A 12758-nucleotide genomic window follows, 5' to 3' on the forward strand; every position below is an offset into this window, starting at 1 on the left:
GACCAGGCAGCAGTGTTTTTCTTGATCAAGGCCTCATTCTAGCCAGGCCTTACTCATTACTTTAAATGTTACTGGCCAGCTCTAGAAGATGTGTCAGTCACATAACGTTTGTTGTCACCACATTGGCAGACTGGCAGGAAAAAAACCCCACTGCTTCTGATCATGTCCAGAGTGCCATTGCCACAGCCTGCTGCCATGCGTGTGGGCATCTGAGACAAGGAACACTGTGAGCTGAGAAAACTGACCTTGTGCCCTCTGTTTCCAAAATTAAGCCTTTCTGCCTGCGTAAGCATGTTGATATTCATTTCTGTCTATGTAGATCGTGTTGTGCGAATGAGGTGGCACAAGCGTACTTTGGTGTTCCCCCAGCTCGCAGCTGGTTTAGTGACAACCCAATCAAGCATCTCTGGTCATGCGCTTTTACGCTTTAGAGCTCTGGAGTCAGTGGGTACTGCATTGACAAAAAAAAGGTATGCGTATTCTCTAGACATGCTGGACAGGCGAGCGTGTCCATTAGCACACATGTTTGGAACATAAGCATGCATGTTTTGCATCAAATGCTTGTTTGCACCATCTGTGCGTGTATGGGTGCCTGTTCTGGAAGAGTGTGCGCGCGTATTTGTCAGTAGTGTGTGTTTGTGGGCTGTAGTGTATCTCTGTTAGCTTTGGAGACAGCTGGCTTGCTAGCACACATTTTTTGCGCGGGGCTCCCTAACGCAATGTGGCAGCAAGCATCTGGATGCCTGGCACTGACATGCTGGTTTGACCCAGGCCATGCGGGAGAGGATTTTTCCAGAGCAGTAACCAGGCTAGGCCAAGTTCTTTCAGAGACCCCTTCAGCCTGCTCTGTCTCCCTTGTTTATAGCCCTGCTGGAGCTTTCCAGGAGGAGGCCTCTGGGTGAGGGAGGCTTTGAGGAGCTTGGCATTGTGGGATATTGTATTCTGAAGAGAGATCCTGGCCCTCAGGCTTGCCTCTCACTCCAGAGGCTTGTGGGAGATGCTCTTCAAGGTCCCCTTCTCCCTATAGCGGAGCACAGCCATTCCCTGTGGGTCTGATGACTGACATCTGAAAAGGGAGTGTTCCCTGTGGAAATTCACTGGGGAAGGCTGAGGGAAGGAAAGAAGAAAGAAAAGTGGTTTTATGGTTCTGAAAGCCCTTTAAAAGCTAGGTGTGGTGCGAAAGATTAGCTGAGCCAAAGGGGAGCTTTCTAGCTGGACAAGAGATCAAGTTGTATATGGGGAGGGGGAAGGTCATAGGGTTGCCAGCTCCAGGTTGGGAAATACCTGAAAATTTGAGGGATAGTGCCTGAGGAGAGTGGGGTTGGGGAGAGGAGGGACTTCAATGGGGTACAGTGCCATAGGGTCCACCTTCCAAAGCGGCCACTTTCTCCAGGGGAACTGATCTCTGTCACTTGGAGATCAGTTGTAATCTCAGATCTCCAGCCACCACCTGGAAGGCTGGCAGCCCAAGGAAAGGAAACAGCAGAATTGGGGGGCGGGGGGTTGGATATTGAGGGGATGATAATAAAGGGGGGGGGGGGACTAGCCAGTGTAATCTAGTCAATTTGAGTGTTGAATTAGGATCTGGGAGATCCAGGTTCAAATCTCCACTCAGCCATGAGGCTCTTCTTATTCCCTTGGGGCATTCTCTCCCTCCCTCCCCCCCATCTCTCTCTCATCCTAGCCCTGCCCTACAGGATTGTAGTGCAGATTAAAACTCTACTTCACAGGACTGTTGCATGCGTGAAATGGGGAAGGAAAAACTCTATATGCCGCTCTGAGTTCCTAGGAAAATGGCAGGATAAAAACGTACCGCAGTGTGAGAGACAGAGAACCTAGTAATTCAGGGCAACCCTTGAAAGCTCATTTCGGGAAGGGAGGAGTGAAGTTGATAAAATAATGGGTGGACTTTTTCTTTCCTTCCTTTCAAAATTACTACCTAATTGAAAATAACCTTGGGGTTTTTTGCGGGGGGGGGGGGGGAGAGCAGAAAGAGGCCTTGCTAGGTTTATAGGGAGGAGAATCGCTGCCCCCGAGACTGGTGAGGATGATTTTTGCCCAGAGAAGAGATGATGATGGAGAAGAGAGAGAGAGAAGGCTGTGTGCTACCATCTAGCCCTGGTACTTGTTATTCTGGGCAGGAATGAACGCTGGCGACTCCAGCAGGGATGCAGCGATGGCAGCAGTGGAGGCTGCAGAAGCTTTTGGGGCGAGGCGAGGCTGGGAGCCACCTGCCTCTTATCTCCTCTGCCTCTGCGGCTTGTTCCCCTCTTGGGGAGCAGAACAGGGTCGCTCTTCCACTGGCAGCTTCTTTCTCACAAAAGGGGGAGAGCAGGAAGAAAGGGAGGGCGGAGATAGTGGGTTTGCCTCTCTTACGAAGCTCACGCTTCCAGGCTTTTCCCATGCACTTCCTACTCACCCAGCCTAAGACCTCTGGCAAGAAAGGACTTTCTGTGACGGCTGTTCAGCCCTAAAGTGGCATAGAGCCCACCTTCCAAAGCAGCCATTTTCTCCAGGGGAACTGATCTGTGTTGCCTGGAGATCAGTTGTAGTCTCAGGAGATCACATAATGAGGGAATGCCGACTGTTAACATCATGACCTCTGGATTGGTCAGGCCAGGGTCATGGCTCGATGGTAGGGCATGCAGGACCTGAGTTCCATTCCCAGTATCTCCAGTGAAAAGGTTCCGGTAGCAAACGATGGAAAAGACCACTGCTTGAGACCCTGGAGATCAACAGAGGTCCATCAGTGGCTATTAGCCACAGTGTATTGTTGGAACTCTGTGTCTGGGGCAGTGATGTTCTGTATTCTTGATGCTTGGGGGGGGGGGCACAATTGGAGGGCTTCTAGTGTCCTGGCTCCACTGATGGACCTCTTGATGGCACTTGGTTTTTTTGGCCACTGTGTGACACAGAGTGTTGGACTGGATGGGCCATTGGCCTGATCCAGCAGGGCTTCTCTTATGTTCTAGCTGCTGGTCAGAGTAAATGATTCCAAGCTTGGTGGGCCAGAGGTCTGACTCAGTAGAAAGGAGCTTCATGTATCCAAGATCCCAGAAGGACTTAGAGGCACAGATCCTGATTTGCCTTCTTCTGTCCCCAAAGAAGTCAAAAATTTCCTCACTTCTCTGTTTTCAAAATATTGCTGACCTATGGGAGCCAATGTGGTGTCATGGCTGGCTATGGCTGAGAGATGCGGGTTCAAATTCCTCCAAAGCTCACTGGCTGTCTTCGGGTCAATCATACTGACTCAGCTGAGCCTACCCCACAGGGTTGTTGTGATGCTAAAAGATCAAGAAGGGGCCACATCTGCTGCCCAGAGCTCCTTGAATCTAATAAATACATAAAAATAAATCATACACCTGTCTGAAAGAATGCAGGGTTCACAGCTCTTAGCAGATGCTCTCGTTTCATTATTCTACAGCTCCAAATAATATTTCTCTCCCATGAATCTAAACTCATCGAATTCTATGTTCATTTTTTTCCCCACCGAGAACCCAGGGGTTCTTCTGCTCCCTCCCAGCCCCACAACATCTCTCTCCTTTCCCAGGGAACCCAGGAGTCCTGGAACCCACCCCTTTCCTTGGCAGTCTGCAAGGCTGGTGAATTTTATGCTGGTGATAAGCTACTGATTGCTTTTTAAAAAAATGCTTTATCTTGCCTTTCCACGGTAAGTCTACAAAACCACTAATATATGCAATGCAATTCAAATAAAATTAAAGGTCCCCTTAATCTGGGGTGGAAGGACCCGCAAGTAGGTGGCAGGAGGTGCCATCAAGTCACAGGCCGCTTGTGGTGATCCTGTGGGGTTTTCAAGACGAGATGCATTCAGATGAGGTTTGCCATTGCGTGCCTCTGAGTGTCATCCCTGGACTTTCTTGGTGGTCTCCTATCCAAGTACTAACCAGGGCTGACCCTGCTTACGTTCTGAGATCTCGCTAGCCTGGGCCATCGACATCAGAGCATCCACATTTTGCCCACCATAAAAACCTCTTGCAAATAAAATAGTTTTAACTTGTGGGAAAGGCTTTCGGTTTGGTGTAGTGGTGAAGTGCGCGGACTCTTATCTGGGAGAGCTGGGTTTGATTCCCCACTCCTCCACTTGCAGCTGCTGGAGTGGCCTTGGGTCAGCCATAGCTCTGACAGAGGTTCTCCTTGAAAGGGCAGCTGCTGTGAGAGCTTTCTCAGCCCCAGCCACCTCACAGGGTGTCTGTTGTTGGGGGGGAAGATAAAGGAGATTGTGACCACTCTGAGACTCTGAGATTCAGAGTATAGAGTGGGATATAAATCCAATATCATCTTCTTCTTCAATGGAGAACGTCCCAGGTCCAGTCACTGCCATCTTGAATTTAAAAAGGGATTTTGGAGAGCTGGTAGACCTTTTTCTCCCTGGGACATTGGAGACCTATTTAGTTGTATCTCCCTTTTCTCCCCAAAGGGAATCCAAAGTGGCTTACAGCATCTTTCTCCCCTCCTCCGTTGTATCCTCCCATCATGTAGAGCAAGAGAGTGGTTGGGCCGAGGACACCTAGCAACCTTCCACAGATGGTGAATCCAAGAGCCTAGTCTGGCAATTTCCCTGCTATGCCACCTTGACTTTCATATATACTTTCCAGTCAAAAAGCTCCAACACACGTGCTGCCCAGGAACAGGAGAGCCCCATCAACCCAGGTGAGGAGTCTGGAGGCAGTTCATGGTAGGGTATGGCCCGTATTTAGAAGGAGGATCTCAGGCAGAAGAGAAACAATGTCTTGCTCCCAGGAGTTGCTAAAGTACTGGCTCAGCAGGTCATCCATTTGCTTTGTATGCAGAAGGTTCCCAGATTAAATTCCACAAAGAGCTCCCACCTCTGGTAACCATCTGCCTTTACGTCTGATCTCCTTAGGTGGCGTGTCTGAGGGTCTCCAGTGATCACTTTGCTAAGCAGATAGGCTTGTAGAACTTGAGAGAACGTAAGAAGAATGATGCTGGATCAGACGTGTGGTCCATCTAGTCCAGCATTGTGTCTCACATGCTAGAGGGCCAACAACAGGGCATAGAGGCCAAGGCCTTCCCCTGAAGTCGCCTCTTGGCACTGGGATTCAGAGGTTTAGAGGGATAAGGCAGTCTTTAGGTACCCCATCCCTGGGCTCTTTAGTGGTTTTTTAGATCAAGACTGTGTACATGGTGTGCTCTGTTCCCTCTGATAATGATGAAAACCCACAGAAAGCAAGCATGGGCTCAGATCTAACTGGCTTTTCCCCTTCACTGCAGCTGTCTACGTAACTCTGGAAGGTAGCAGGAGGAAGATCCTCAGGTCAGCAGTTTCCTTGAAGATTTTGCAAGCTACTCCCTGCTGCCATGAAGATGCCCCCCAGGGTCAGCTGTGGTTCCAGCACCTCCACAAGGTCTCCCAAAGCCAGCCAGAACCACTGACTCTTCTTTGACAGCCCCACCTGCAAGCCATTTCCTCCAGCATCCCAGCAGAGGGTGCTACCACACCCCCACCCTGCAACACATGGACCCAGCAGTGCCCCGGATGGCAGATTGCATGCCCTGCTCCCAGCCGGCTGCTGCTCACAACCGGACTGGGATCACTGGGGATTTGGCATTGGCTCCCTGCTTTCCTCCTGCTTGGCACTGACCTGGACCAGTTGGCATCCTGGATTCAGCAATACAGAAGCAACCTGACAGCCATACCCTGAACCAGTTGTTGACCAGGTGAGAGGGCTTTCGGGGGACTCTGTTGCTCAGGAATAGAAGAAAGTTGCCCCCTCTTCACCTGGAGAGTGTGCTTGTATCAGCTGCTGTCTCCCTTGCTCTCCTTTCCTTCCTGGTGATGGGACTGGTCTTTCCCTGGTTCCCTTGAGCTTCTGCTGGGCCTCCAAACCTTTATCCCTTTAAATTCCATGGTTGCCAGTTTCTCACCCAGAGACAGTGATAGTACCTTGGTGCATCGAGTCTCTGAGCCGAGAAACAGCCGCTATGCCCCTTATCCTGTTTCTTTCACTAACCCTTTCCCTTTTTCTCCTCCCACACTGTCTGTGACCAACGGGAGTCTGATTTTTTTCTTCTGTATTGCTGTGAGGATGAAAGAAATAAGGAGGGTAGGATCCTGGAGTGTTTCTCCTGGAGGCAAATACTGAGGACTGGAAAAATTAGTCATTTCCAGAGGTAACCTAGTTGCCCCCAATCAGTGCATCTCCCATATAGATTAGGATGCTCTTCCAGTCCACTGATCTGCCACCTAACCACAAACAAGCCATTGAAGACAGGAAGAATGTCATGGCCCACCCCGGACCCAGGGAGGCCAGACTGAGCTCTATAAGGGCCAGGGCCTACTCTGTGGGAGCACCAATTATGTGGAACACCCTCCAGAGGCCATAAGGGCTCTGCGGGATCTCTCCCAATTCCACAGGGCCTGCAAAACTGAACTATTCCGACTGGCCTATAATATCTAAATGGGAGAGGACTGCCACTTTCATACTGCTGAGCAACATCAGTTATGAGGAACAGGGACCATCAGGAACAGAGAGCCAGTTTGGTGTAGTGGTTAAGTGTGCGGACTCTTACCTGGGAGAACCGGGTTTGATTCCCCACTCCTCCACTTGCACCTGCTAGCATGGCCTTGGGTCAGCCATAGCTCTGGCAGAGGTTGTCCTTGAAAGGGCAGCTGCTGTGAGAGCCCTCTCCAGCCCCACCCACCTCACAGGGTGTCTGTTGTGGGGGAGGAAGGTAAAGGAGATTGTGAGCCGCTCTGAGACTCTTCGGAGTGGAGGGCGGGATATAAATCCAATATCTTCTTCTTCATCATCATCATAAGGACCACTGTCAGGGAAAGAAGAAATTATGACATCAATATTAATTGGACTGCCAATTGAAGAAAGCTGTGAACCCGCCTATATCAAAATGTCTTGAGTAGCACCGTAAATGTAGTTTTAACTGTTTAAGTTTTATTGTTTTAATTTTGTAACCTAAAATAGTTGTTTTAAATTATCGTTAGCTACCCTGAGTCTGCTTGTGGAGAGGGCGGGATAGAAATCCAAAGTAAATAAAATTAAGTAAATAAAAATAAATCAGTGGTAGAGCCTCTGCTTGGCATGCAGAAGGTTCCAGGTTCAATTCCCAGCATCTCCAGTTAAAAGGACCAGGCAGTAGGTGATGTGAAAGACTTCTGCCTGTTGCTCTGCAGAGCTGCTGCCAGTCTGAGTAGACAATACTGACCTGGATGGATTGATTCTCTGATTCAGTATAAGGCAGCTTCTTGTGTTCAAGAGCAGCAGATTAAAATCCAGTGCAGTTATAACCTGGCCTTTCTGATCTCCTTTTATTCTGCCTTCCCTCGTAGGCATCATGTCGGGAGACTACGACGAAGAGAGGCACCGCAAAGCGATGGAGCTTCTTCAGGTGCTGTGCTCCAACACATGTGCTGCCCAGGAACGGGAGAAGTGTCAGGAACTGACGGGCCATGTGGGTCCTGTCAACTCAGGTGAGGAGCCTGGAGGTAGTTCATGGTAGGATACGGCCCATATTTAGGAGGTGGATCTGAGGCAGAAGAGGAACTATGACCCGCTCCCAGGAGTTGCTGAAATGCTGGTTGAGCAGTTAAGCCCATTTGCTTTGCATGCAGAAGGTCCCAGGTTCAATCCTTGGCCTCTCTCATTATAAGGATCGGGGAGCAAGCAACATGCAAGTCTGAAGACCCTGAAGAGCTTCTGCCATTCAGAGTAGACAGTGCTGACCTCGATCAACAATTGACTTGACTCAGCAGGGCTTGTTTGGCAGAAAAAGCCTAGCAGGAACTCATTTACATATTAGGCCACACTTCCTGCTATCAACATTGTTTCATATAGGGCTTTTTTGTGGAAATAGCCCAGCAGGAATTCATTTGCATATTAGGCCACACCCCTGGTGCCAAGCCAGCCGGAACTGTGTTCCTGAGTGTTCCTGCTAAAAAAAAAAAAGCCCTGTGGCTCAGTATAATGCAGCTTCACGTGTTGAGATTGACTCTTGGTTCAGTGGTAGAGCACTAGCTTTGCATGCAGAAGGTCGCAGGTTCAATCCCAGGCATCTTCAGTTAAAAGGATCAGGTAGCAGGTGATGTGAAAGACCTCTGCTTGAGACCCTGGAGAGCTACTGCCTGTCAGAGTAGACAAAACTGACCTTGACAGACCAGTGATCTGACTCAGTGGGGAGCATCACGTGTGTTAATGCGAGTCCCTGAAGGCAAGGAAAACCGAAACCATGTACTATCCCAAGTCCACACTAATCTGCAGGCAAGGAGTGCATGAATGGGATCTTGGCTCCATTTGCCCAATAAGCTATGAAAAGGGATCCTACAGGATCCTGCCAATCTGAATTTTTGTGATATTATAGAAAAGGAGAAGTTTCTAGTCAACACGGTTGAAGGGTGAGGAACTACATACCTGGGTGTCTTTGGTGAATAAAAATGTAAAGTACCTTGCCTTTAAGATAGTTAAGGTCGGACCATAATTCTGAAATAGGAGAATTTACAAGGTATCAGCTTTTTGCTGGACGTGACCTCGTGTCTGTGGGGGTTCAGCAGGATTGGGAAGGAGTGGGAGGCAGATCTGCTATGTCTCAACCATGAAAGCTGGATACCAGAGTCATGGATGCCTGTCTTTCTGCTTGCCCCATCTAGAAATCTTGGTCAGTCTTCTGTCCGTGATCGTGACCTTCTGTGGGATCGTACTGCTGGGTGTCTCCCTCTTTGTCTCGTGGAAGCTTTGCTGGATCCCTTGGCGGGATAAAGGCTCCTCTTCGCAAACGCAGCGCAAGGAGCATTCCCTACATGCTCACCTCCACCACTCACCTTTTGGGGACCTCCTGGCGGAGCGGGTGGAGCTGGGGCCAGAGATGCCCGAGAGGTCCTACCTCGATATGGATTCCTACCCTGAGGCCAACCTCAAAGTCAGCCAGACCTCCCCTGACCTCCCTGTGGAAGGCCAGACTAGCACCAAGGAAGGCAATATGCCCAATGCCCATTCCCACCAGCAGGTTGCAAGCTTGGCACCCACACCTAGGTGAGTGAGATGATGGGGAAAGATTGGTGGTCTAGGTATGAATGCTTAGTTGTAATGTGAAATGCAGGAAGTTATTGTGTGGTGGTCCTGACCTGGATGGCCTAGACTAGGCCAGTCTTTTTAGATCTTGGAGGCTAAGTAGGATCAGCTCTGATTAATATTTGGATGGGTGACCACCTAAGAAGTCCAGGGTCACAATGCAGAGGTAGGCAATGGCAAACCATCTCTGAAAACCCTCATAAATCAGCTATGACTGAATGGTGCTTTCCACCACCAAGTTGTGCTGGGACAAACAGTCTGGAGAGAGAGATTTCTGTATAGAGGTTTTGCATGGAATGGTGGAAGACTGTTGTGGATTGCTGGTGGAAGATTGTAGCATTATCAAAACTGTTGCTTACTTTAGTTCCAACAATATTTCTTAGTATTTTATGTATGTTTCTTGTTATATTGGTAATTTAGAAGGTTTTTCTTTATGTTTGCTTTTGTCTCATTTGGAGAGTGGTGTTTATTCTGGGTTCCCCCCCCCTTTTTATTTCATTTAAAACTAGTAAGATTATTATTGTACAGCATTGTGTGTAAAATAGCTAGGACATCCTAAGATTGTCTGGCAGTCAAAAGTTTTAGCTCTGTTAGCAATATGCACCACTAGGGGGTGAGCTAGACTTGTTTTTAAGACAAGAGACGTTTCATAGGTGGTTTGCCATTGCCTGCCTCTGCGTCACGCCCCTGGTATTTCTTGGAGGTTGCCCTTCCAAATACTAGCCAAGGCTGTCCATGCTTAGCTTCCAAGACCTGACAAGATTGGGCTAGCCTGGGCTATCCGGGTCAGGTCTGTACTGAAAGTAAGATATGAGGATGCAGAGTGGACGACTGACTCTGATCTGTTGGGCAAAGTAGGACTGAAACCTGCAGGGCATCAGTTCAGGCTCTACCCTTGCAGTGGACTCACTGGTGAGTCAGTAGCCTTTACCAACCTATCTCTCACAAGGGAATAACTGGGACAGCTCCTGGGGCTGTTGCGTGAGAAATAGAAATAAATAGGGTTGCCAGTTGTCAACCCGGAGATCATGCGTGCCCCTTTTTAAAAGCTCCAATGCAATGAGACAGAACGTAGCATCTCCCTCTCTTCTCCTTTCCCCTTGCCCTGCCTGCTGTGGAGTAATGGCGAGGCCCTGCTCGCAGATAGCTGAGCAAAAGTGCCGGCTGAGGATCATTTCAGGAGATCTGGTGGCAGCCCCCTCCCCTGCTGCTTATAAAAGGGCAGGTGCAATCTCTGCATCAGCATCAAGCAACTAAAAAAATAATATGATTATTTATTTCCTTAAACCTAACCCGCCTGCCCATTGGAGATCATTCTCCTCTCCTCCATTTGGTCCTCATAACAGCCCTGTGAGGTAGGTTAGGCTGAGAGTCTGTGACTGGCCCAAGGACACCCAGTGAGCTTACCTGGCATAGGGGGGGCTCAAACCTGGGTCTCCCAGAACCCATTCTGACACTCTTAACTTCGGAGCGTCAACAGGACTTTTTTTTGTAGACAAAGCCCAACAGGAACTAATTTGCATATTAGGCCACACCCCTGACATCACCATTGTTTTGGGCAGGACTTTTTGTGTAGAAAAAGCCCAGCATGAACTCATTTGCATATTAGGCTACACCCCCTGCCATCAAGCCAGCCAGAAGTGCGTCCCTTTGTGTTCCTGTAAAAAAAAACACCTTGGGTGTTGAACTCATTTGTTATGAAGGTCGGATCTTCATAAATGAGACCTGGTTAGGCTGGGCCTTGTCAGACCCTATTTAAGATTCAGTAGCAGAGATATAAACTTTATAACGGACACAGACAAACACAATTAAATTTTAAAAAACCCTTAAAAATGCTTAAAACGTTAGCACTCAGTCTTAAAGGTGCTTTCTTTGTATTTCTCCCATGGGGTTCAGGGAACCAGGCAAAGGAAGCTGTGGCTCTTTCCTTCCTTCCCCAGGGGTCTGGGGGGAGGAGCCTCAGCCAGTAGAAGGGAGACTTGGATCAGTAGCTCTGCTTTGCGATTGAGAGAGCCTGGAAAAACAAGCTCTGCCTTTCCACCTTCCTCGCCCGTGTGTACTGCCTGGACCTCATTAGAGGAAGGGCCAGATTAAAAAGCAAGTAAACAAAGTCCCATTTTGAACCGGAGGCAGGATTCCTCACTCAGCTAGATAGATGGAAGATGGTGTAGCTAGATAGATGGAAGTCATTGCACAAGAGACTGGTTTTATTTCTGTCCCCTCTGCAGGTACAATACACTGCCACGCCCCTTGACCCAGCAGTTGAGCAGCCCCGACACTGCTGTCCACGGAGGGGAGGAGAAGGTGGAGCAAGTGACCAGCATCGGGCAGATCAAACCGGAGTTGTACAAGCAGCGCTCAGGCGAGTCGGACTCCAAGAAAGGGGAGGCTGCGAGCTGCGGGCGGCTGAGTTTTGCCCTGCGCTATGCCTATGGCACAGAGCAGCTGGTGGTGAGGATTCTCCGGGGCGTGGACCTGCCTGCCAAAGACGCCAATGGTTTCTCAGACCCCTATGTGAAAATGTACCTGCTGCCTGACCGCAAGAAGAAATTCCAGACTAAGGTGCACCGCAAGACACTGAACCCCATCTTCAACGAGACTTTTAATTTCAACGTCCCCTTTGCCGAACTGCCCTCGCGGAAGCTGCACTTCAGCGTCTACGATTTTGACCGCTTCTCCCGTCACGACCTCATTGGCCAAGTGGTGCTGGACAACCTGCTGGAACTGGCTGAGCGGGACAGTGATGCACCCCTCTGGCGGGACATCATGGAAGCCAGTTCGGTGAGTGGGTGTGTGTGTGTGTGTTGTACTAGCGGTAGGAACGGATCTATCTCTAGAGCAGTCACATCGAAGGCTCAGTGTCATGTCCATCCAACCCCATCAGTCAGCCAAGCAATTAAGCCTTTCCTAATTTGTCGACCCAATTCTGTAAATTTGACATTTAAATCCAGTGAAGTCAGCCGGGTCTGTCAATTAAACTGGCCTATGAATCCGTTCAACCGGACAGTCATGACTAATACACTGATTCGGCAGATAAGGGCTGAGTCAAAATAGAAAAGCGCTTTTTTGCAAATGCCGTCACACACTCATGGAAGGAGTCTGCTTTCTGTCAATATATGGGAAGGGAGGGGCAAGAAGTATCCACAGTCAGGGCTTTTTATGTAGCAGGAACTCCTTTGCATATCAGGCCACACCTCCATGATGTAGCCAATCCTTCAAGAGCTTACAGGGCTCTTCTTACAAGGCCTATTGTAAGTTTTACGTTCAGGTTTATTTGATTTCTATCCTGCCCTCCCCACCAAAGCATGCTCAGGGCGGCTCACAGTTCATAATAAAACAATTAAAACATGTAAATTAGAACATTAAATTAAAACAATTTGCTGCTAGTTTTAGTACAGTTTAAAGATGGCATCCAGTAGTCTTAAAACATCCATTCAGATCCATTCAGTTAAGTGCTTGCTGAAATAGCGTCATCTTGCAGGCCTTGCGGAACTGGGAGCTCTTGGAGGATTGGCTACATCAGGGGTGTGTGGCCTAATATGCAAAGGAGTTCCTGCTACAAAAAAACCCCCCACCCTGTAACCGCTGTGCTTCTCTCCATACAACCTGTTTGTGCTGTGGTGACTGCACTTCCCTCCCGGGTGTCATTCAGAAAATGCCACCTCACCTACGGGGAAGGGCTGTGGCTCAGAGGCA

At 49.1% G+C, this 12758-nt stretch overlaps 1 protein-coding gene across 1 annotated transcript in view; it reads left to right on the forward strand.

Annotated features, from left to right (window-relative positions):
- Positions 1–5487: 5487 nt before the first annotated feature.
- SYT3 (synaptotagmin 3) overlaps positions 5488–12758 on the forward strand; it is a 38717-nt gene continuing 31446 nt past the window's right edge. The window contains exons 1-4 of the mRNA XM_060256262.1: positions 5488–5700; positions 7328–7468; positions 8642–9023; positions 11291–11843. Coding sequence (XP_060112245.1) covers positions 7333–7468; positions 8642–9023; positions 11291–11843 — 1071 coding nt within the window. The 5' untranslated portion in view covers positions 5488–5700; positions 7328–7332. The remainder of the gene's footprint in view (positions 5701–7327; positions 7469–8641; positions 9024–11290; positions 11844–12758) is intronic.

This window comes from Heteronotia binoei, chromosome 15, assembly GCF_032191835.1.
Source record: "Heteronotia binoei isolate CCM8104 ecotype False Entrance Well chromosome 15, APGP_CSIRO_Hbin_v1, whole genome shotgun sequence".
Taxonomy (NCBI): domain Eukaryota; kingdom Metazoa; phylum Chordata; class Lepidosauria; order Squamata; family Gekkonidae; genus Heteronotia; species Heteronotia binoei.